Source organism: Sminthopsis crassicaudata, chromosome 3 (genome assembly GCF_048593235.1).
Source record: "Sminthopsis crassicaudata isolate SCR6 chromosome 3, ASM4859323v1, whole genome shotgun sequence".
Classification (NCBI taxonomy): domain Eukaryota; kingdom Metazoa; phylum Chordata; class Mammalia; order Dasyuromorphia; family Dasyuridae; genus Sminthopsis; species Sminthopsis crassicaudata.
Window position 1 is genome coordinate 10,855,153 of NC_133619.1, and position 25,680 is coordinate 10,880,832.

The 25,680-nt window shown below is 36.9% G+C and overlaps 1 protein-coding gene across 18 annotated transcripts in view; it reads left to right on the top strand.

Annotated features, from left to right (window-relative positions):
* The window catches only part of MBNL1 (muscleblind like splicing regulator 1), a 248,565-nt gene that overhangs the window by 181,553 nt on the left and 41,332 nt on the right, over nt 1–25,680 (top strand). For all 18 annotated transcript variants that reach the window (XM_074298022.1, XM_074298033.1, XM_074298035.1 and 15 more), the window contains one exon: nt 16,282–16,452. In XM_074298022.1, coding sequence (XP_074154123.1) covers nt 16,282–16,452 — 171 coding nt within the window. The remainder of the gene's footprint in view (nt 1–16,281; nt 16,453–25,680) is intronic.

Genomic DNA, 25,680 nt, shown 5'->3' on the forward strand with positions numbered 1-25,680 from the left:
ACCCCCCTCCCATTGGTCCTCCCACCACATCTCCCCATGGTTCACAAAATGCTGAGGTCACCCCCATAACAACTGGGACTTGCTTCTTGTTCTTAGCATCAGCATAGGTACCCCAAAATATTTTCTTTCGGGACCTACGTTATGCAAGATCCTGGGGATGCACAATTGGGCTGGACCAAGTGTAGTCCTGTTCCATTACTTCCCAACCTCTCCTTTGGGGACTGAGGAGGCTGTGGAAGCCTTGGAGGAACTCAAAGCCCAAGGGTCTGTGATCAGATAGCACGGAGTCTTGCTGTAGACTTGGAAAAGCTTGAGGTGAGAGAGAAGATGGGAACATTAGGGAAAATCGTGTAGTGTGAGAAGCAGGACCAGAGAAGGCTTATTTTATCTCCTTTGATCCTGACAGCAACTGTTATTATCCCCACTTTATAGATGAGCAAAGTGAGGCATACAACAGTTAGCTGGCTTATCCAGGTTCCCACATCTAAGTGTCTGAGCTAGAAACCAGACAGAGAACTCAAAGGTTAGGAAAGACTAAGGGGCTTTGATATCCTTTTTTTTTTTAAAGGAAGTCTTCCTTATTTAGACCATGACTCTTCAAGGGATTTTAGTGATGATTTTGTCCAGCTCTTTTATTTTATGGGTGAAAAGTTTTGCCTGAAAGTTGTACAGGGTAGAGGAAAGCAGCCATAATTAGAACTCAGGTCTTCTGCTTCTAATGCCAATGATCTTCCTGCTAGGCAGAGGGATTCAATCCTGAATTCAGTGCTGCAGTGGATACCAATCTGATTCTGGGTCTGTTGCCTAGCAGTGATGGGAACAGTGACCAAAAATGGCACCATGGGATCATAAAAGAGGATGATGGTGACCTGGAGATCCATGTACCCAGTTCTCCCCAAGGTCATATATCTAATTGTGTCTCTGTTCCCTGCACAGATGCAGAGAAGAAAAAAAAAACATGAAATATTCAGTTTTTAGGACTTCTTTCAAAAATCAGGGTTCCAACCATTCACACTAGATAAACAAAGCTGCACTTTCTGTCCCAATTATGGCATGCATCTGGGGGGAGGATGTCTTTTTGGGAAAGCCCATCTGGTAATCTCAAAATGAAATGGCCTGCCTTTTGGTGGTAGTGTGCCTCTCATCATTAGAAGTATCCAAGTCAAGGGGATATTGGAAAAGTACCTTCCTACCATTAGGGACTGCTTAGACAATGTGGTGAAGCTTTTGAATAGTCTTAAATGCAGAAAATAAAATAAAGTGCAGCAGAGTACCAGGAAAGCAATTCTATTAAAATGTAATTATGAGCATATTAAAAGCAGGTAAGTTATAAAGCTTCAATTCAGAGCCAGTGGGGTGCCCTTCCTCCCCTGGCATTCCAGGGTGTCCCTGAAGGCTCCCGAGGCAGCTTCCCAACAGGCATCTCCCAATAGGCTCAAGGCCTCCGTTGGCCGGAGCTAGAGACTCTCGCTTAAGGCTCCTAAGCTGGTTGTTTGGCCGATCTTGGGACTTGAGCCTGAATGTTGATATAGTAGCAAGAGAAAAACATCATGTGATAGTCTTCTGCTTTCTCTTCTCACTTTCACATTCTTCCTTATTAAAATAATGTGTTGCTATGGCTTACCCAGCTATGAGTCACACTATCTCCCCACTTCCCATCTTTAAACAAGTATTTGTGAATACTCCACACAGTATCTCATGCTGGACACTTCAGCCCAACTTCCCTTGTGTCAGAGAGGTTCTAAGTGATACATTAATTGATTCTTAGGCCTTTGTGTCCATGGGCTCCCAAAGGGTCTGGCCATAGCTTGTAGAGGCTCCGTGACCTTGGATTAGGGAAATGATATCAAATACTCTCATCTAAGCAAAACTTTGGATTTCCTTCACTTGTTAAAAAATGGTATTCTGACAAGGAGTGCATAGAACAAGTATTTCTTTACCAGATATTTAAGGAATCTGTGGCACAAAAGGGAATGAGAACTCCTGGTTTAGAGAAAATGAGCTCTGTAAATCACAAGATACAAAGTTGGCTTCTCTTTGTATATTAGGCTTTTAATGATGAGAAGCTGTGGTGTGGTGGGCAGGGAACTAGATTTGGAGCCAGGAATGCTAGAATTCATGTCCTGACTTCCATAAAAAGGGGCTCTGGAGATCTCAGGGACATCATTTCTCCCCAAAGCTCCCAAAATTTGAAAGTGGCGGACAAGCTACCGATCTATATTTGTAGAGAAATTATTGATCCAGATCTATGCTCTATCTTAATAAAGCTAGTAATATTGGCATTTGAAATTTCCTTTTTAGTTTTCTAACTTTTTGTTCACTGAATTTTCCTGAGTGAGATATGCCAAAATGATATCACTGATTTAGAGTTGGACCTTAAATTCTGTCCAGTCCAGTTCTTTCACTGTCCAGATGAGGAAGCAATCTCCCAAAGATGAGCTAAGTGACTTGGCAGCCAGCCAAAGTCACCTGTCTCCTGAGCTGCCCCTCCTTCCATACCATGCTAATTTCCAGAAATGTTAATCTTACTTTGCTTATTCTGTTGAAATTTTTATTTCATTAAAAAAAAAAAAAGGATCAGTCATAGGTTTTAGAAATTCTACCAGATTCCTTTACCAATTTGTAGTTTTCCCATTTTGCCTTACCTATCCAAATGTTTAAGTTATATTTGCCATAAGAAACAAGTAATTTTTAAAAAATAAAACCAGACTATCTAGACATATATGTATCACAATTCCTCTCCAAGAAAAAAAAAGTCTTTGTGGGTGAGTGCATTTGTGTGTTGTCCTGAATACTCAATAGCTAAAGTTCCCAGCTCTTTAAGACCCAGAACTACGACCAGTTTGTCTCTGCTTGCTAGCCATGCTTACTTGGTTTTCAGCAGTATCCTCCAGGATGTGAGTGAATTCTCAGGGAACTGTCACTTAGGTAAAGACACGTTTTCCAAGCAGTTGAAGATCCAATAGCATTAAGCCCGATTTGTGAAAGCACAAAGTTGAGCCTCCTCAAGAAGGTGAGAACAGATTGAAAGCCAGAAGTGGTTCCATCTTTATCACCTCTTCTCTCCTTGTGTTGTCTCTATTATTCCCAACAAGGGGGAAAAACACAATTTCCACTGTCGGAGAGCAGCAGCAATCACTTCCAGCTGGACAGTCCCCAAGAGCTTATGGGAGGAGAGAGAATGCTAAAGTGAAAATGAGAGGATCTGTGAATTCTGATAACATGTTACCCCTAAGACACCAAATGCTGGGGTTTGCCCCTTTTGTTACTTTTTATACCAATGTAACTATCCGAATATGTTCTTTCCATGACTCTGAAAAGAGCTGAGAAATTTTGAATGGAAACTTACAGGGAATCTTGACTTTGGAGAAATCTCAGCTTTTGTAATTTTCTTAACTGCAGTGTTACAAAGATGTAGGTCATGATGTCAGTGTATATGTCACATAGATGGGATTGAGCTAGAAAGGTGACGGGGAAAATGTTTGCAGCTACTTGCCATGTCCCCAAATAGTTCCTAGCAAAGTCTCACTGAAGCAGGTGAGAGAGTTCTTGGACCAGTTTTTCATATCATTGATAGCCTGATCCCTGGATTGTTGTTAATCTCACTTAGATGTGAATTAAAGACTAGCCAGTTGTGGGAATATACAGTCTCCAGTATTTTTGCAAATTTACTATGCAGTAGATTTGCAAATTTACCACTCACAGGGGAAGTACCAAGATGTGTGAAAATAGACCCTCGAGATAAACAGGTACAGATCACAAAAAGCATTTTGTAATTTTATCCTTATAATCATCATGTAATAAGTGCCATCTTTGTCATATCAAGACTCCTAGAGGTAGAAAGAGAAGAGACTTCTGTGGCCATTTATTCTATAATTAGCAAAATATATTAAAGGGCTTCCTTTGAGAAAGCTTATTTGGGCCTTTCCATTTGTGTAGGAAATTATACTCCATGCTTTTGAAAAATGAATGTGTTCTTACCATTCAAATAATCACAAATGCCCCGCTATTATTCCTGCATCTATTTAGCTAAAATCCTCTGCAAAAGTAGATTGTTAAGTATTTACTGTTAGGCATTTCAGTGGATAGAGTTCTAGGCCTGGGATCAGAAAGACTGGGTCCAAATATGGCCTCAGACACTGAAAGGTTGTGTGAGCCTGGAAAAATCACTTAACCTTGTTTTCCTCAGTTTCCTCATTTGTAAAATGAGTTGGAGGAGGAAATGGGAAATGATTTCAGCATCTCTGCCAAGAAAACCCAAGATGGCACCATGAAGAATCGAATAGGACTGAATAGGAACAATAAAAAAACAGTGTAGATAAATGTCTTTTCTTCCATTTATAGTCCTTGAGATTTTCTTGGCTCACTGAGAGGATAAATGAGTTGCTCAGGATTGTTAGATGTCAAAGGTCAGGCAAGACCCAAGCCCTCTGCGCTCCAAGACCTGATCTCTATCCAGTATGTCAAGCTGCCTCTCACACATTGAATAGAATGCATAAATGCAAACTGTTTACAATCCAAAAATGTTTCCCCTTTTTTGGAAGTGGTATCTGGAAGTCTAGTAGGCTTTCTCCTTCCCTCCCCCCTCTTTTATTTTTTTTTCTTTTTCCTTTATGCCAATGTAGAAAAGAATAACTCAATAGAACTTCGCTTTTTTATCTTAATCTTTTGGGGCATTTTTCTGTGGAGGGAGTCTTCCTATCTTCATCACTTTTGCATTTCCAAAAATAATCTTCTATCACACAATCTAATAAGTACCTCGATGGCAGTGAACCATTGGAGTGGTACAGAGCCATCAGTGTTTCTCGTGCAAAGTGTTTTGCACCGTTACTGAAATCTCATAATGAGAGGAATATCCATTTTTTCTAGTCATGTAAAACATAAGCTTGGGGAAAAAGCAAATGCTTTTCAGGGAATAATTTTAGTCAATGTGGGAAATCAACTGAAAAATGCATAAGATCATGAAGCAATGTGATGAAAAAGAGCTGAGTCATGGATAGAAAGGACAGTTTAGATTCCAGCAACCTATTCCACAAGGCCATAGGTCCATACGTAATTAATGTAATTTTAAAAACTTAAATAAAGAGGCAGCTAAGTAGTGCAGTGGTAGTCAGAAGGACCTGAGTTCAAATTTAACCTTAGACACTTAACACTTCCTGGCTATATGACCTTGGGCAACTTAGTTAACCCCAATTGCCTCAGCCAAAAACAAACAAACAAACAAACAAACTCTGAAATAAAGATGATTTATTAATAGAAATGCAGGTCATATAATTATACTATTTATTTTTATTATATATATGCTTTTCTTTTGGAAAGATGAACCAATGTCTACAAAAAGATGACCATCATCTTGAGAGGTGTTTAGTCGGTAGATCATATTGGGGACCCAGGAGATGTGTAAGTGGTTGAAAAATATCTAGCTCTAGCCCTTCTAATTTTATGGGCTCATGTTGGCCAGAGCAACAAATGTCAGAAGATTTAAAGATATTGGCATCCACAAAATGTCACTGAAGTATAAACAGGGCACTGGGCAGGTCAAAGAAATGGTGTACTTGGATTAGTGATGTGAGCTTAACCCATTCTGAGTCATTCTCTCCTTGAAAATAATGAGACTGGACACAAAGAAAAGTGTACATTTGTTGGTTATAACGTTATTCTGCAACTCCCTTCCTGTTCTAATGGGGAAAGAGGAAGTGATAGTAATGGAAAGGAAGAAGAAAATGGTTTGCTGGGATACTAAAATATGTGAAACATTTCTTCTTCATTGAGGGCAGGGCCTGTTTTTGCTTTTGAATTTTCAACTCTGAGGCAGTGTCTGGTACATAGCAAGGGCTTAATGTATGCTTAATGTTTGGCTTAGTTTTTGATGCTCTCTCCAATGATGATGAGATTATGGATGTCATGTTCCCCAACTAGAGGTCCAACAGATGAACGTAACTAATTGCAGTCCTTGCTGTCTGTAGTATGATCTTATGCCAAAATAGGCTACCAGAAAGCTTAATGATCTCTGTGAATTAGCTAGTTCCTTTTCCCCTTTCTATTTCTCCTATCTATAGTACAGAATTTGACTCTGAGGGCTAACTCGAGAGTTATGTAGTTGTTTAGGGTTTCAGCTGGGCAGTCTTCAAAATGATTAATGAGAATTGTGCAATCAAAACCTCGTGAGTCCCCTGGGAACCCGTTATGGGTATCTTGGTGTTTGAGTCAGAGTGTGATGGCATTGCGTCAGCATGGGATCTATTTTGGGGTGCTGTAATGTCATTAGGTCCAGGGTCCAAAAATCCTCATCAAATTCAGGAATGTTCCATAAAAGGGAGATAGGGACTGTGACTACATATGGAAGAAAGATTGAGTTTTTTTTTAAATTGATTAAAAATCTAGGCCAAAATCCCATTTTCCTAATCTAGGTTTGACTTTGATCACAAAACTCACAAAGGCCAACTGAACTTTGGATCTTTTGACTTTGGCAGAATCTCAACTATTGACTGTTAGAATTTTCCTTAATTAGGAGAACCAGTGGTTATATACAAATTAATAATATTTCTGCGTTTGTATTTTGTTTTTCCACATAGAATTAATGAAAGATTAGAAACCTTAAGTTGTTACCAAAATAAATTTTCTTTTTTAAAAAAACATTTTAAATCTAGAGGAAAATGATTTATTATTACTTGGAAATGGTTCAGAAAGCTTTTAAAATCCATTTCTATCTTCTTTCGTTGTTAGAAGCAAAATGAACAGGTTCTTTGGGTTGAAATGGTCTTATGGGAATGATGTATTGTGTGAAGAAATGGTGACATTGTATGGGTATTATTCAAATGTTCCTTTTGTCAGTGCTTTAACTTCAGGACATGTCATGTCATTGAGTTTATTAAGCATTTACCAGGTGCCAGCCACTGTGCTAAATGCAACCTCTTTTCTCAAATGAAATAAAAAGAATAAAAAAAAAAAAAAAAAAAAACAGTTCCTGCTCTTAAGGTGCTCATAGTATAAGGTGAGAAGATAATATGCAACAATCCATGTTTAAAAAAACATGAATAAGATAAAATCTAAGATAAAAAATTATTTAAAAATAAGATTAAAAAAAGTGTCAGAGGGAAGAGAAGCCTGGGACAGTTTGTCAAAGATGGGATATTAGCTGAGACTATAAAAATAGGATTAAAGCTGTGTGGGACAAGTGAGGACTTTGTCCTCAAGGTTGTGATGACGTTCCAAACTATCTCTTTTTAATTTCCACTTTAGATCTCCAAATAAGAGATTAATTTATAATATTAAAAAATTAAATTAAAATATTAAATAAATATTTGTATTCAAGAACATTCCTAACACTCAAGGCACCAATTACTGAAGTGGACTTTATAAACATAGAGCATTAATTTCTGGTTAAGTTAAAGAAAGATGGGTGTATAGCAAGGGCTTGAAAGAAATATAAAAAGAAAAGCATTTTGGAAAGGAGGATGGGTTTAGTATTAAGAGTAATAAATTAGCATTTCTATAGTGCTTCAAGGGTTATAGAAAGCTTTCCAAATATTATATCATTTAATCCTTACAACAACTGTGAGAGGGAGATATCCTCATTTTACAGGATTTTATTTATTTATTTATTTTTTACAAATTGTACAGATGGGGAAATTGAAGCAGGTAGAAATTAAATGGAATGCTCAGGATCACACAGCTAGTAATTGTTGAAGTTAGATTTGAACTCTGGCCTTCCTGAATCCAAGATTAGTGCTCCACATTAGTATAGAAATACATGTTTATACATATATCCATTTATAAAATTTTAATATATCTCTTGATGTTTAATGCTTCATAGTGCAATTCTAACTATATAATAAATCCCCTGGAGTCTCTATCTCCAGAGGTCTCCTAAGAAAAGAATAAATCAATAGGAAACAATATGGTAAACATTTATTAGGCACCTATTATATGCAAAGCATTGCTTAAAAGCAATGTGATTATTTACTTATCTGAATTTGGAACCAGATGATATTCTAAGGTCCATTCCTTTTCTGTAGTGCCGGACTTTTCTAAATAATCTTAACATACAGAATTAAAGAAAAAAAAATCACAGAAACAATAAGAACATTTTCAGTTGTCACAATGGAATAATCATTTTTAGAGTCAAACAGACAAAGTCTTATATTTACAGGACAACAAAAGTCTGTATCGCTCATTATTTTAAAGAGAGTCATTCATAGGTAAGAAATAGTTATGGAATTCTGATGACTATAGAGCATATATTATTTTAAAAAAAACACTCAAGAAAGAAAATGTCTTTTTTTTTTTTTTTTTTTTTTTTTTTCAACAGGAATATCCTGGTTAAGACCATTAAATCCAGTTGGGTAGATCTCCATTTTAAGTTCCTTAATTGCTCCCTACCTTAAAAGGATTTTGCTCAGTTTTATCTTGAACCTATAGTAAGGATCATGCTGGGAAGCCTTGGGTATCATTCCTAAAAGGAAGGATTGCTGGGTACACCATGTTCAAACCCCACTTTATTGATTATATGTACCAGGCCTTCCCTTCGATACTTTCTTGATACTTAGTTTTCCCTTTGATACTTGTTTCTCTTGAGAGAGAGAGAGATACAAAGAGACAGATACAGAGACAAAATTGTATATATTCCAAGACAGGAGTTGGTTATAGAGAGAGGCTCAGCTTGGCTTAGCTGAGGAAGTTCCCACTCTTCTTGAATCAGGTCTTCAGGATGGAATTTTATCTTTTATTTGTTCATTTATTAGAAGTTTCCAAATACCAGACACAGACATATTGGAAAGCTCAAAAAATATGCAAATACTTTTCAAAGAAAATCAGATAGGATTCCCGTTCAGTAGAGGGCAATTAAGTAACAAATAAATAAATGATTTTCAGATTATCACCCATATGGTATTTTTGCATCCCTCCATTCACACTTTTTAAGTGCAGATAATAATAAATTGGTTATAGTTAAACTTTTTTTTAATATATGAGGAAATAATACAGCTCCACATTATAATTAATTTATTTTCAATATTGTGAAGTATACTAATAGGGATACTAATTGAGGTCTATTCAGTTGTATAAAATTTTACCAAAGGTTTACTGTGCGCAAAAATTTTCCTAAAGGCCTCAAATAGAAGCCCTCAATGAGCAGATAAGATCAGGCAGCACAATTATATATTGAAAAATTATTTACTTTTGGATCTTAACTTTTTCAAAGCCCAAAATCATATTTTTTCATATAGAAATATTAAGCAAAAAGCAATTTAGAGAAATGAAGCATTTCCAGAAATGACTCTATCTTGACTGCCAACATGGTTTCCTAGCAAGCAGTTTTAAATAGTTTTGTCATCCTATCTGCAAAAATTCTTTTAACAAGTATTTTAAGTAGGAAGACCATGAATTCCCTTGAGAGTTACTGGCAAATAGGGAAGTTCACAGCATGTCTCAGAGCAGAGGATGGCTTGTGAAAATGCTTAAAAAACATTTGAGTATCTCAACCATCTCAAAGGAAAGGTTGTTTTGCCTCAACAATCGAAAGAAACATTTCTGTTCTAGACAAACCAGCATTTCAATTGGAAATTGGCTGAAGGAGTTATTTGATTTGAAAAATACTTTGTAGTATAGACAGTGTTCCTGTAAATTTGGCCAGAATCCCTTACCTCCATAGTGTACACAAATATGGCCAGTCTTATTATTACTATTATTATTATTTTTATTCCTGCTGGGGTATTCCATTTGGCAGTTCAAGATCATGTGCCTCTAAATTCTGACCCAGTAAAATATTCTTTTCATATTAGAGCCCATATTTGGGATGGGTAGAATTCAACAAGTGGCTATGAAGGAGGGCATTTAAGACATAATTATGTTTTTCTCCCTCAATGGAAAATTTCTGTAACCTGATACAGATAGAGTTTTAATTCTCACCACCCACTTTCTTTCTTCCCTTCCTTCCTCCTACCCCCATACACACATACACACACGGCTATCGTACAAGAGATATGTTTTTATTTGACATTGAGAACCCCAGACATAACCATGTTCAAAAGTTCCAAAACCTTTAACTATATTACAAAGATAATTAAGAACTCCTTTGTATAGGAAGGAGACAAAGAATTGTTTGCTAGTCCTCCCCTAAGTGGAAACTGAAAGTTAAAAAACCCATGTGGATAAAACAAACTTTTATTTCCACAGTCTCTTAGAATCATGGATTCATAATTTCAGAAGGACCTGAGTAGTTATTTTTCACATAAAGAAATTGAAACCCAGATGGATGAAGTTACTTTGGCAACTATATTGATCCCCCCATTTCTCCATGGGTTTATTAGAAATAATATTTTTTATTATTTGCTAATTCCCCATTTGTATATTTGTGAAAATATGTGTATGTGATTCCTTTACCATTTTTTTTTGGGGGCTGAGCATTTGAAGTTAAGTGACTTGCCCAGGGTCACACAGCTAGGAAGTGTTAATTGTCTGAGGCCAGATTTGAACTCGGTTCCTCCTGATTTCAGAGCTGGTGCTCTATCCTAGCACCACCTAGCTGCCCCCCTTGGCCAACTTTTGATAATTTTTTTATCAGATAATGTTGAAAGAAGTTTAAAAAAATAATATGCAGCCTTTCTCTTTAAAAGAGCAGATGTTTCAGCTGAGTAGCCATCTGCCATGCTTTGCTCAGCCTGTATTCAATGTAAATTTAGAGGTTTAACCAAGAAATAATTTCTCCACTGTTGGAATCAAGGAGAAACTCATGGCTCCTTGAATAGCTATATGGAAAAAAGCACTGGGCTCAGAGTCAGGACTTTATCTTCATCAGTTCAAATCTGATTTCAGACACTTATAAGCTGTGTGACTCTGGTCAAGTTACTTAACCTTGTTTACTGATGTTTCCTCATCTGTAAAATGAATTGGAGGAAAAAATGGCAAATCACTCCAGTGTCTTGGCCAAGGAAACTCTAAAATGGGCTTGGCCACAGCTGAAATGACTGTTCAACAACAATAATCATTAACCTGATCCTATATTCCTTTGGACTTAAGTTGACTTGACAAGAATTCAGGAAAAAAGAATTCCTAACAGGGGCAGAATACCTATAATCTAGAAAAAAGGATGAGAAAGTAAATGCTCCTTTTTTTTTTTAAGGATTTTTCTTGTTTTCCTGTTGCTTTTGTGGTCTCTAGTGTCCCCAAAATGCACTGTGTTGTTGTAGATGTTATCCTCAGAATCCTACCATGAACTATCTTGGAAGCAAACATTTCTGTTCAGTGTTTGGGTAATTAATCACTATCAGACCAGGTCCGGAAATGGAGTCATGGTTATATTAAATGATACAATCAGTCCATTCTAACAGATAAAACAAAACCTGTAAATATACACTTCTTGTTTTTAATTTAAACCTGTGTAAATAAGGGAGGTATCTGTAAATGCAGGAAGCAAAAGTGAAGATACTGTGGTTTGGAAATTCTGAGTGTTCCAGTGTACTGACCTATTTAGTGACCCGCATGTCTCCTTCATGTCCCTCATTATTTCACCCACCAGACATGGAACGAAGGCGCTATCGATAGCAAGCCCAAGCTCCCTAGTGGAAATGTCCCATAATAGCAAAGAGGAGAAGCACAGATTCCAGGCAGCAAAATAATATCCAAAGGGGGGGGGGAAAGAACTTTTTGTCTTCTTTTCAAGCAGTTGGCTTGTTTGTGGTTACTGCCTCAGGATCTTTGGATCAAACCCGTGTCCTATGATAGCAGCAGAGGGATTGACCTCTGGTTGTCAATGCAGAATAAGAATTATGCTTTTGTACTATGCTGTCCCCAGCAGCCCAGTAGGATTCCTGGTGCTGAAAGCCAATCCCCAGTTGACTTTTTGGAGTTCATGTAGATCAATGTCCTGCTGAAGGTAAAAACGTCTCTTATTTATTGCCTGCCTTAAAGTGTCAGTGAAGTTTCGGAATCTTGAGGTCCAGCTTTCAGACATGTTAGGGTCAGTCTTACCCAATCTGCTCATTTGACAGATGATAAAATAAAAATAAAGAGGGTTTGAGTAATTGGCCAAAAATATGGAACTGGCGCAGGATCTGACTTCAGATCTTGAGCTCTGGGAGGGGTAAGAAGGAACCTATCTTTTCTAGATTTTGCATTTCTCTCAGGGCTCTGCACATTTGCAGCAAATGAGTATATACTGAGTTTGATGAGGTTATATTATACCAGATTGGAGTAAACGGAACAGAATTTCTCCCCGTTGAATCGCATCGGTCTGACTGTGTTAGCTGCATCTTCAGCTTGGCACACGAGTGATCGCAACAAAACCCTATCTGAAAGAGACGCCTTCCCTCGGTCCTAGCTCAGTTCAGTTTGGAAGCGTGCCATGTTTATATGGAGGGTTAGCACTTAGATAGCTTTTGCTCCATGAGGGCTATCTCCCATTGTTTCCAGCACAGAGGGAAAAAGCCAACCACTATTTATGATGCCCTTTGCTCCAAGGCACTGGTAGCACACCATATGTACTATACACTTTCTTTTATTTTTCCTGTGCTTGTGCCCGCTGCCCTGTAGCTGATCCATCAGCCTGGCATGGGCATCACATCTGGTTTCTGTTTCTCCTTAGTTTCTCCTCACACTGTGGCTCCAGCAAGTTCTCAGTTCTCCAAGAAGCCAAGCCAATATAACCAACCATCACTTATTCAGACATTTCTTCACACTTTCAAAGGAAAAGCAGATCAGCTCCATGAACGATACTGGGGACTGTCTGCCACGATCAATAATTTATCTCTTTGATGACTTTAAATATGATTATATTTGAGGGCAAAGGCAAGGGCTGGTTCATTTCTCATTTTTATAGCTCCCTAATCTCATCCTAAGTAGCTGGTGTTTGCCTTTTACTAATGTAGACTTCCCTGCTGTGCCTGGCTGGCAAATTCTACAACCAGGGGGTTCACAGGAGTGGCACTAATTGGCGAGCCCTATAGAATGTGCCCAGAAAATTGAACAAGGCTGAAGGTAGTCTCACTTAATTCTTCTGTTCTTATCTCGACTCATTTTTAGTAAGACATGTGATACAGGAATACTTTGGCTCAAAATTTCCTATTTGGTTCCCTTTTATAATAAAATGTTTTTTTTTTTTTTTTTCCCTTTTTTTCTTGGCTTGCCCAGAACCACAGCAGCTGTGGCTTTCAGGAGGTTGGCAGTTCGGCCCCACGGGTTTGACTTGGCATCCAACCTCATTGGGTTTTTATTTTGTTTTTGTTTTTTGCACTGAGACAAATACCTCACTTTAGCAGAGTACTGTTTATAGAGTATTTTCCCCAAACATCTTTTTTAAGCCTCAAAACAACCTTGTGAAATATTTAGAACCGTGATGATTCCCATTTTCTGAATGAGGAAAATGAGGATTAGGGAAGTTAAATGATTCATCCAAATATATGTGATCCATAAATATGCTAAAGATGGCAATCCAAGAGGGTCTAAGACCCTTGTGTTATATTACAACCTGTAAAAACAAAAAACAAACAAAAAAAACCTAAAAGTTTTCTTGTCTATTTTTCATCATCAGGGAATTTCTTCTTATTTGTGCACAGTGTAAAAGGAGTTTTAAGGTTATTATCTAGCACCTTCTCGTTATTAGATATGCTTTATTATGCAAAGATTATTAAAATAACATTTGGCTGGCTGTGAAAATGAGGGTCATGCATGTTGTTAAGTTTGCCAAGTATGGGGACAGATGGCTGAAAAATTCTTGTCTCCTTGACTCCAAAGGAGCTGAAACAGATCATTCAAATTAGATTTCCTGGCAAATTTTGTAATTGCCACAAGCACCAGGATTTGCTAAGTTAAATTACAATATAAAAACTTCTTTTTATCCATACTTTTACTTCTTATTAGAATCATTGGTGGAAGAGGATTTGAGAGCATATTAGTAATAGAAATAGTGGTGATAATAGCAGTGGTGATAGTAGGAGTGGTGGTACTAGTAGAAGTAGAAGTAGCAATATAGTGGTAGTAATAGTAATATTAATAGAAGTGATTTTATGGCAGTAGAAGTAGTAATAGTACCAGAAGTAGTAGTATTACTAATAGTAGCATAGCAGGAGTAGTAGTAGTCATAGTAAGAGTAGAGATAGTAGTGGTAATAGTAGTAGAAGCAATAGTAGAGTAGTAATAGTAGCAATAGTAATAGAAGTAGTAGTAGTAGATGTAGTAGTATAGTAGTAGTTATAGTAATAGTAGTAAGAGTAGAGGTAGTAGTAATAGTAGTAGTGGTACTAGAAGTAATAGTATAATAGTAGAAGGAATAGTAGCAGTACACATAATAGTAGATGTAGTGGTATAGTAGTAGTAGTCATAGTAATAGTAGTAATAAGAGTAGAGGTAGTAATAGTAGTAGTAGAAATAATAATATAGTAGTCGTCATAGTAGTAATAGTAGAAGTAATAGTCATAGTCATAGTAAAAGTAGTAGTAATAGAAGTAATAGTGTAGTAGAAGTTATAGTAGAAATAGTAGTATATTGAATTTTTACTAGTAGTATAATAATATAGTAGTAATAATAATTATGTTGATATTAATCACTTCATTTGGGGTTTTACTGGAAAAAATATTGGAGTGGTTTGCCATTTTCTTCTCTAGTTCATTGTACAAATGAGGAAAATGAGGTAAAGAGAATGGAGTGACTTGCTCAGGGTTACCCAGCTAGTAAGTTTCTAAGGTAGCATTTGAACTCAAGTCTTCCTGACTGCAAGACTCTGTATACAATGGTACCACCTATCTGCCCCCATAATGATCATATGTAGAATTTCTATAAGCCATTCTGGGGTGGAGAATGGTCTAAATCTTCTCTGCATATTGGATAATGGCTATAAATAGTTATAGTCTTGAGGTGCTGAGAGGTTAAGGGACTTGCCTTGGGACCATGTAGCTAGAAGGGAATGTGGGACTCACTTACCTAAAGATCAAATCATTCTTTGCAATACTATAGCAAATTAAAGACTAGCAAAGCACTATGTATCTATTATCTCATCTATGTTGGGGGGTATTATTGTTCCCATTTTATGGATTAAAAAAATGAGGTTCAGTGAGATGCAGGATCTTGCTTGTGTTGTTATAGCTAGTATCGACAGGGGTAGGATTCAAGCACGTCTTCCTTATGAAACATTTAATGTCATTAATGCTGAATTAAGAAACATTTATTAAGTGCATAGCATAAGTTTTGCTGATACAAAGAGAGGTCTCTGTTTTCTTGGAGTACATGGCTCCAATGGAGGAAGAAACATACATAGATTGTGTATGATTTGCCATATGGGCAACATATAGGATTATTTGGGAATGATTGACAGGGGAGACACAGTATCGAGGCAGTCATGAAAAGCTCCTGATATAAAATGGGACTTTGGCTGGGACACGAGAAAGCTGGGGGAGCCAGGAGGCAAGGAGGAAAAAGGCAAAACAAACATCTCAGGAACATTGGGCAGCTCAGGAAATTGCCTGAAGTTGGGAAATAGTTTGAAAAATAGTAGAGATTATGACAATTGAGACCCAGACTATGGGTATGTATAAAGTGGGAGAAGACTGACGATGGGGATGAGGCAGGTGAGGATGGTATTTTTCACTTATTTTGTCAGTGGTAGGGACCCATTGGAGTTTGTTACACTTCTGCTTAAAGAATATAACTTTTACAACTAAATGAAGGATGGACTGGAGTGGGAAATATTGTGCCAGAAAGATCAGCCAGAGGCTACTGAATTTTTCTAGCCATGAGATGTTTAGAAATTTCAGAAATTCTCATTTTGTATGAGTAATGGTACTGGTTTTTTCTTTTTGGTTTTTAGAATACTGGTTAAGGACTCATTGCCAAAGTTATATTTCCTGTCAGTGTCACTCAATCACTGTTATTTCTCAAGAATGAGATAAAAAGAAAACTGTGAATCTGTGAAGTTGTACATTCAGCTTGATTAGACTCAATACAGTCGACAGTAGGCACATTCTGGCACCAAAGTTAATCATTTTGCATCTCTTGTTGACACTCTAAAACCAGATGTCATAGTGTAGCTAGCAGTTTCAAGGGAAGACTGTCATCATTAATCAACTTCATTATGAAATGTTTAAATTTCTGAATAACTTAATTTTTATAGTATCAATGATTTTACCAATTTATAGAATATATTTTATTTACAATGATAGAGAATTGTTTCTATATTTTCTGCAGATAGGAAAATAGTTAATATCAAGAATATTGTTGTGTTTGCTTATAAATAATGGGAAAAGATTCCAGCTTTTTTTCAAATTTGTGCTTATTGTTTCTTTGTTATAGGGTCGCTGTTCAAGAGAGAACTGCAAATATCTTCACCCACCTCCCCACTTAAAAACACAATTGGAAATAAATGGACGCAACAACCTGATTCAGCAGAAGAACATGGCCATGCTGGCCCAACAGATGCAACTTGCTAATGCCATGATCCCTGGCGCCCCGCTACAACCTGTGGTAAGCTGGCATTTGTAGTATTCTCGTTATCCAACCATGTCTTGGCATCCAATATCTCCTCAAATAGGCCATTGAAGAAGAATTCAGACCAAATCAAAATGGTGTATGTGAAGTGTTCAACACTGGCTCAGAACCAATGGCACCAAGCATCAAACACTTCATAGTATAGCTATTTTTTCTATAATTACTGCAAATGGTGTCCAAGTTCCAAATTAGTATCCAAGATAGTAAAATTTTCCAGTTTTGTTAATCTCTTTGGTAGTTCCAAGTCATTAAGACTGCCAGTCATGTGTTGAATATATCATGCAGAAATCATTTTGTAACGATAGTGATTTTCCCAAAGTTGGTCATAATCTGGAATAGAATCATAATGCATGTTGTCCATCCTTGAGAAGGAGGACACTTTTTACAGTGGTTTCCCATAATAGCCAGATTGTTTTTAAAACTAATATAGAAATAGCCATGCTTGTCATGAAACTCTGGAATCATGGATCCAAGAGGCAAATATGTGGATAGTTACCTGGTCATTTTGCCATTAGAAATCACAAACTAGGGCCATCTTTGATAAGGTCCAACTGTGGCTGCTGTAATCTATTTCATGGCTGAGCCATCAGAGAAGTGAGGCAACAAAGGAATGGTGGGAGAAGAACTCTGAAAGCAGTGCAATGGTCTACTCCTTTGTGTTCTTCTATTTTTGGCCCTGTAAAGTGGAGTATTGGAAGAAGAGGTTCCAGATAGTTGGGAGGAAGGATCTTTAGAGGAGAGCCAGATTCTCTTGAAAATGAGGTAGTTAGACTATCGATTGTTGTCAAACAGAATGAGAATAACAATTACCAGTACCATACGACCGAGGTGAGAAAATATGATTCAGAATACTTTCTTTTAAGTGGTATATATTTTAATTTAAAAGAAACACCAGCTCAAACATTTATAATTTAAATTTACACAAATGCCAACCCACTCATTTTCAAACTACTATGCTTTAGCTTTCATTTGTTAAAGAAATTCATGTGGATATATTCCCTCCTGGCGTAGGATGATCAGATATCTTCCACTTCTTGGACCCTGCCAGCAGTCTTGGGGAGATCTGATAGGTACATTATAAGTAGCTCCCAATTTGCCGATAACATGATAGCTCCCTTAATGTTAGATAAGTTGCATGAATTAAATATTTAAAACATCAGATTGCAATAGGAAGCATTACTAGAAACAGTAAATGCTGTTTGTCTTAATAGTTGAGTATTAAATTTGGCCATGATGCCTACTGACCCTTCTATGGTGGGACTTGCTATGTAAGTCTCAAAAGGCCATTCTGCAGCAACCAGAGTAAGCATCCCCTAGAAGCCATCAGGGTTTTCCAGTTTTCTTTTGTTGTAAGAATTAAGTATTTCATCAGTCCTTGAATTGTTAAGAAGCAAAAGGCAAATGGCATAGTGTTTCATGGGAAATTTCCCTTCCTACCTTTTAAAAGTCTCCTTGTTAGAAACACATCAAAAGTTCATCTTCATTTTCCCACATCCCCTTTGCATTGTATAACTACATCAATATGTGTCTAACTGGCCTATGATTCTTCTGTTATTTATAATCTGCAATAAGACTGACAAGTTTACGCTTCAAATCTTATTCTATTACCATAATTGGGAGGTGATCCATGTTGAGCATTCCTACCAGGTTACCCACAAGGCAGCTGTTTCTCCATTTCTAAATAACCAAGCCCGACCTTACCACTTCCTTGTTAGTATTGAGACCACTGTGCTAGGGATGAAATAATCAGTGACAAAGTTTAATTGAAGATTCATTGATCTACAAAGACATAAAAGCAGTGTGGTACAGTGTACTTAGAATCAGAAAGTCCCTGATAATTCCTACCTGTAGGATCGTGGGTGAGGCACTCAAACTGCCCTATCATCAGTGATGGGAGATTACACCCATCACATGGTTTTTTTTTTTTTTTTTTTTTTTTTTTTTTTTTTTTTTCTGAGACTGGGGTTAAGAGACTTGCCCAGGGTCACACAGCTAGGAAGTGTTAAGTGTCTGAGACCAAATTTGATTCCGGTCCTCCTGAATTCAAGGCTGGTGCTCTATCCACTGCGCCACCTAGCTGCCCCCGATCACAGACTTCAAAGACATGTGCACAATGTTTTTGTATCAGAGAGTCTGGATCTGAACCGCTTTAGAGAATATAAAGTTCCATTGTTATGTTTTACAGATGAGGGAAACTGAGGCCAGGTAAGCAACTCGTTCAGTTACACAGCTAGTCAGTTTCTAAGGCAGAATTCAAACTCAAGGCTTCCTGGATCCAGTATGCTATCCACAAAATCAGATTGCCTACAATTATTGAGTTATATTAAAATTTTGAGGTTTAAAAATCTAATTCTTCTTATACTATACTATAATATGTATATACACATACCCCCATATATATACATACATATATATATACATATATATATATATATACACACACACATATATGTGTATCCATATATCATAATGTAAGCTAAAAGAGATAATAGCAGTATCCTTCAAATCAGATAACCTTTAGAGAAATTGCATCTTTTGGGAAACTTGTTAGATATTGCTCTCTCCCAGGAAGAGATAGAGGTGTGACAGACCATTTATGGTCTTTGTGTTTATTACAGGGCAAATTGACAGTTACCATTATCATGAGATTCAGAATGGCTTTTAAATTCTATGTCTATGTCTGTCCACAAAATGGTCCATTCAATGGGTGCCTCTTCTCTAACGATTGCTGATATTTATATCTAAATTTAATGTACACAGACCACTAGAGATACTAATTTGAGACTCAGGCAATGGGGAGCTGTCATTACTCTCAATTTTTAGATGAGAAAATGGAACATCAGGGAAGTTATAGCTCGTCCAGCCTGTGGTGCGATTTAACCCTGAGGCTAGCTGACTCCAAAGCCAATCCTCCATTTTCTGCCCCACTCTGCCTCTGACCTGACTTGGAATTTCAAAAAATGTAAAATAGCATCCTTTCAGGTACCCCATGGTATGGAGAATCAATTTGGGATAATCCATGGTTATGAATAAGCAGCTGGGTTGCCATTCTGAATCCTTGAAAGAATTTTAAATGAGTTTAATGATGTTAGGTAAGATTCGTCAGGAATATGGTATAAAGGCTTTCTGGATTTGCAGTCATGTCTTTGGCTCGATATTTAGTACTGAGTCAGTTTACTGTGCACCTCAGTTTCCTCATCTGTCAAATGTTGGGAGTTGGTCTAAGTGCTCCCCAAGTCCCAGATTCTGTCCCATTTTCCTTCTCTTCGGACTGTCACCTCCATTTTGTTGTTTCCTCAGTCTGCATTAGCAGTGTCATACGGAATGTTCTTTGCTCATCCTTTGTCATATTTCCAGGAATACCTAGAATACTTAAATTGTTTTCGAGAGCTTACTTCTCTCCGTGCCCAGGGAGTGGTCCAGACAAGGCTTTACTGTTACCCCTGAGTGTCCGGAGTAAACACCTCCATATCTAAAAAGGGTGTCCCCTTTCACCCACCCTGCAGTAAGGAGGGTGACTGTGCAAAAGTGTGTCCAGAATGTCTCTGGGTCATGTGGGCAGCACTGCTCAATGTGGGAAAAAGTGCCAGCCTTATCGGAGAACTATTTGAAGGGAGGCAGCTTGGTGGGATGTGAAGAGTACTGGCCTGGGAGCCAGGAAGAAGAGTCTTCATGACAAAATTGGGATCAAAATAATCATCTCACAGGTGTATCCTAAAAAAAGAAAACAGTGCCCATCAAATGCTTTCTATGTGTCTTGTGTTTCGATAATAAATGGGAGGGGGAAAGAGAGAGAGAGAGAGAGAGAGAGAGAAACACACAAATTGTCACATAAACAGAGAGACACACAGAGAGACAGACATACAGAGAGAAAGACTGAGAGACACACACAGAGATACACAGAAACAGAGAGAGAGGAAGAGGAAAGAGAGAAGGATAGAAAAAGAGGAGAAGCAGAAAGAATATAGGAGCATAAGGATATGTATGTAAGAGAGATAGAGAAATAAACAGAGACAGACACAGAGAGATAGATGGAGGGAAAGAGAGACAGAGACAAACACAGACAGAAAGATGGAGACAAAGAATGAGGGAGAGAGATATACAGACAGAGACATACACACAGAGACAGAGAGATACACACATATACAGATAGAGAGAACAAGCATATTATTATATTGTATAGTTGAAAAATACCAACTGGATTTGAGGTAATTTTTTTCTCTAAAATGATATGATTAGAATAAATGATCTCTAAAAGGCTTTGAAACTTTCCTACAGGTTCATGGGAAAGCTTATTTTGACTTCCCTGTTTTTATATGTAAATATTTTTGCAAAGTAACATTTGAATAAATGGTAAACACTAGCAGGGAGAGACAAAAGGCATTCCCTAAACAGCCTGTTTTGTGCTGACCCTGTGGTAGTCTTTTGTAAGAAATGAAGGGACTTTGCATTTTTTTAAATGAATTACTATAGAAGCCCCCATGTCTAAAATAGCCTCATTGACCTTTAGTTTTCCCTATGTAGTGGAAATGATTGTAGAAAAAGTCCAATCAGAAAGCCCTGTCAAACGTTAAAGTGCTCTCAGAAAGAAGACTTCTCGGTTTTTATTTGGCAGAGCTGAGTTCAAAAATATAATCACTGTTTTCATTTTCTATTTTTATTATGGAAGGAAAAAAGATCATTGTAAAAGATCATGTAAAAAGTCATGTAAAAGATGATTTTTAGACATACTTTATTTTTTATTACCTTTGCATAAAATTCTAACAGACACATACTACACACAAGCAGCTACATGTGTGTATATCAACTGATATATATTATTTCTTAATTTCAAGTGACTTCATCTCCATAAATCATGAAGCTGTCATGTAGAGTTTGAGAACAAATATTGTGCTTCTTGTTATTTGCAGTATTTACTGTGTTATCTCCCAGCTTAGGGCTTCTCTTCCTTTCTAAATCATATTTATTTCTCTTTTCATATGATATTTCTCCCAAAAGTGACAGCCATAATGGAAGAAACTACTTGGTTTTGTCCTTTTGTTGCCTGTATCTATATGATGTCTTGTATACAAAGGAGTTTAATAAATGCCTATTTCATAGGCATTTAAAGATTACCACATAAAAAAGATTGTCTAGACTGAAATACATACTAAAAAGACCAACAAATAGTCTGAAAACATTTATTCCAAAGCAAGTTAAGTCAGCAGATGTTTATTTATTAAGCACCTACCATATGCCAGATGCTGTGCTAGCCCTGGGGATACAGTTTATGCCCTCATGGGGAAGATGTCATTCAAACAGCCATTTCCAAACAAGATACGGTAGAAGATAAAGTGGAGATGGAAAACAGAGGGAAGGCTATCCTCCCTCAATTAAAAAAGGAGCAGAAAAAGAAGTTTCCTAGAATTTTGGCTGAGACTTGAAAGAATCAGAGGGCATTGCAAGCAAGAGGGATGGTGAGGGAAAATGCCCAAAGGCCAGATAATATTAGAATCCAGTTATGAAAGTTTTAGGAGAAAGAAAGAAGAAAGTAGAAATTGTCAGATTCCCTTTTATCTTAAATACATATTTGGAAAATGGTTCATTTAGTGTCTAAAAACCAAGTACTAGCAATTAATTTCTGCAGTAGAGCAGAACAGTGAACACGTCCATTAATTAGGGTCCAGTGTACATTTCTGTTTATTTTCAGGCTTACTCACTGATTTGTTTTTCAATGAGATGCTGAGCTTCCTTGGAAGCTGTGGGTATTAATTAGTCCATGAGAATGTTTTTTTTTAATTTCACATCATAGTCCTAGGTTCAGTCAGTACAGTAAAACATTGCTGTCAAAATAGAAACAAACCAACAAGTGATTAGCCTTGGAAATAGGAGTGTAAACAGAATCAAGTGAGATTGCTAATTGTTTTTCCCTACATTGGGCTTTAGCCAGTTCAAGACCTACATCCAGCCATTGTCTTTGTTTTGACCATTTATCGTGTCAGTAAGTGTTCATTGGGCACTTGGACAGCCCTTTCTCGAGCTTCCACAGTTAATTCCCTTCAAATAATTTTTCCTGATCTCATCGATTACCTTAAGGAGAAAATGGAGTATACTTGGTCCATCCAATGTCCATCATCTCCTCTGTGAACCCACTGCAAGCTGATTGTACATATTGCACTTTCAGAACTCTCTGTTCCATTCAAGTTGACCTTTTTTCACTCAGGACTGTCATCCCATCTGCCACCTTGCCTTTGCTTCCCATGCCTGGAATTAGTTTTCTCTTTTTCGCTTGCACCAGTGAAGTGTTAGCAGTCAACTTGAGTAGCCTCTCCTACAAGAGGCAGTTCTTGGTTCTAGTGGTAAGCGGGCCTTCCCCATCCTCAACCACATTGACTTGATTTTATTCTGCATTTATTTTCTATAAAAGTATCTGTATTGCCTTCCAAGAGAAACTCATTTCTTTGAAGGTAGAGACTGCTTAGTTTTTGGACATCCAAGCACTTTGTACTCTGCTGGACTCATCACAGGGGCTTAATAAATCCTGATTAAATTTAAATTATTATAGAATATTTTTGGGAATCAGTTGGGCAATCCACAATGTGCTTGGCATTCTAAGTACTGGGGACATACAGACAAGTGAAATGATCATTCCCCTTGAGGATTTCAAATTTTATTGGGGGAGAAAAACAAAAACAAACTTTTAAAAAAAAACTTCATATGCATATATAGGTTATATACAAAATGGTCCAAGCCAGCTCTAAAGTCATTTTGGCAGATGAGACACTAGCAGTTGACAGGGATCAGGAAGGGTGAGGGAGGTGTGCTGGAGGTCAGAAAGCAGCTAGACACACTGATCCTCTGCTTCAGGCTGCCCAGAGCAGAGCCTACTGTCCTGGACTGACCGCAGAGCTTTGGAGAAAAAGAGCAAGGAGAGCTTTCTAAACTCTATATTTTTAAAAATGAAGAAATTGTACCTTTGCAGCCAGTGAGAATCAAGTCCCTTGGTTTTTAGCTATTTTTCTTGATGGGGAATCTGGCTGTTCATGAAATTGCTCTCGTTCTTCTGAGTGGGAGCAATTTGAGATAATGCGAGATGGATGAGCTGGACTTGCAGTCCTTTTGAAAACCACTGTTGATATGTCTTTTTTTTCCTGCACTCTTTAAGCAGGCAGCAGGAAAGACTTTATTCCTGTTGGAGTGAATTTGAAAAATAAAGGCATCGGAATCATTTTGGATTCACGCCAAAGCAATTCAATGGAAAGTCCTTTTGATCTCATAATAATGAAAATGATAATCAATAATTAATAATTTTTCTGTTAATAATTTAATATCATAATCTTATTTCTTGAGATTTATCAAGTACTTTGCACATGTTAATGTTGTATACTTAGCAAGATACATGTCATGGTAATAAGAATATTACTGCTATTTAATGTATAGTAATGAGGACATGGGCAGAGTGGATGGAGAGATGGATGGAGAGACCATTGGCAGACTTCCCCTTTTCCTCCTCTCTATTTTTCTTCCCTCTCTTCCTTCTCTTCCTTTCTCATCTTTCCTTCCCTTCCTCCTTTTCCTCCTCTTCTCTCTTTTTACTTGTTTTTCCTCTTTTTCTTTCCTCCTTTCTTTCTTTTTTTTCTCCTCCTCTTCTCTCCTCCTCCTTGCATTTGTTTAAAAATGAGGACCCTTGTATGCATTTTAGCTCTAGTCAAGTTTTTTCAAAAGCTTATTTTGTATCTCTAATGGCAGCTCATATATTTCCTATAACATTCAAAATATAGGCTTCTGTATTCATTGGAAGAGACAGGAACCCTCCTGGAAGAAAATGCTCATTTGTAGCCGAGTCATATATATGGATTGAAAAGATCTTTTATTATGATTCTCAACAAACAGTAATAAGATCTAGCATTTATTTAGTAACTTTAGGTTTGCAAAGCACTTTTCAGGTATTTTTTCACTGGATCCTCACAACAGTTCCTGAGGTATTATTATCCCCACTTTATAGATGAGGAAACTTGGACAAACAGAAGTGAAGTGACTTTACTAACACACAGGTAGATGGTTCTAGGTGATTTTTAAACTCAGATCTTTCTGACAACTACAGAAATACTTAACATCTTGTATTGTTAAACATTACAAAGAAAAAACATTTAGGGCTTTGTACACTAACATTTTTATTTTTTTCTTTGAGATTTCACTTATTTATTACATTTTTTCTCAATTACATATAAACAATAATTTTTAACATTTAAAAATCTAGACATTTAATGTTTAAAACAAATTTGACTTTGAAATTTCCTCTCTCCCTCCTTAATAGATGTCTGTTGAATTAATTAATTTAAGAAAAGGCTATTTATTAACCTTAAATAGATTTATTTCACAATTATGGTAGAGCAAAGTCATACTATTTAGATAGGACACTAAAACTTCATGCCTCAAAGTCTTGTTAATTAACATGTGAATTATCACAGCCTTATCTTGAATTTGTCACTAATGGGTCTAGTAAATCAAGCATTTTAGGAAATAAAGGTATTATATAAATGTTAGTGTTCTATTTTCACTGTGTGAAATGCTATCCTTAGAGAGCAACAAACATATGCAAACAAATAAAAATTGAATTTTGTGGTTTTCAAATAGTATGTTGTTCATTTGCTTTTCTAGTCATGTCTAACTCTTTGCAAATCTATTTGGGGTTTTCTTGGTATCTTTAATTCTTTTATTTTATTTTTTAAAAACTTTTTTTTATTTTCAAAACATATGCACAGATAATTTTTCAACATTGACCCTTTCATAGCCTTGTGTTTCAGATTTTCCTCTTCTTCCCCTCACCCCCTTCCCTAGATGGCAAGTAATCCAACATATGTTATATGTGTTAAAATATAAATTAAATGCAATATATGTATACATATTTATTCAATTATTTTATTGCACGGGAAAAATCAGATAAAAAAGAAAAGAAAATGAGTAAGAAAACAAAATGCAAGTGAACAACAACAAAAAGAGTGAGAACTCTATATTGTGATCCATACTAAGTTTCCACAGTCCTCTCTCTGGGTGTAGATGGCTCTCTTCATCACGAGACCATTATTATTGACATCAATCATGTCATGGTTGGAAAGTAGCTCATTTTATAGATGCAGAAACTGAGGCAAACAGATTATGTGACTTATTCAGAGGCACTCAGGTAGTAAGTGTCTGAGGCCATATTGGAATTCAGAAAGATGG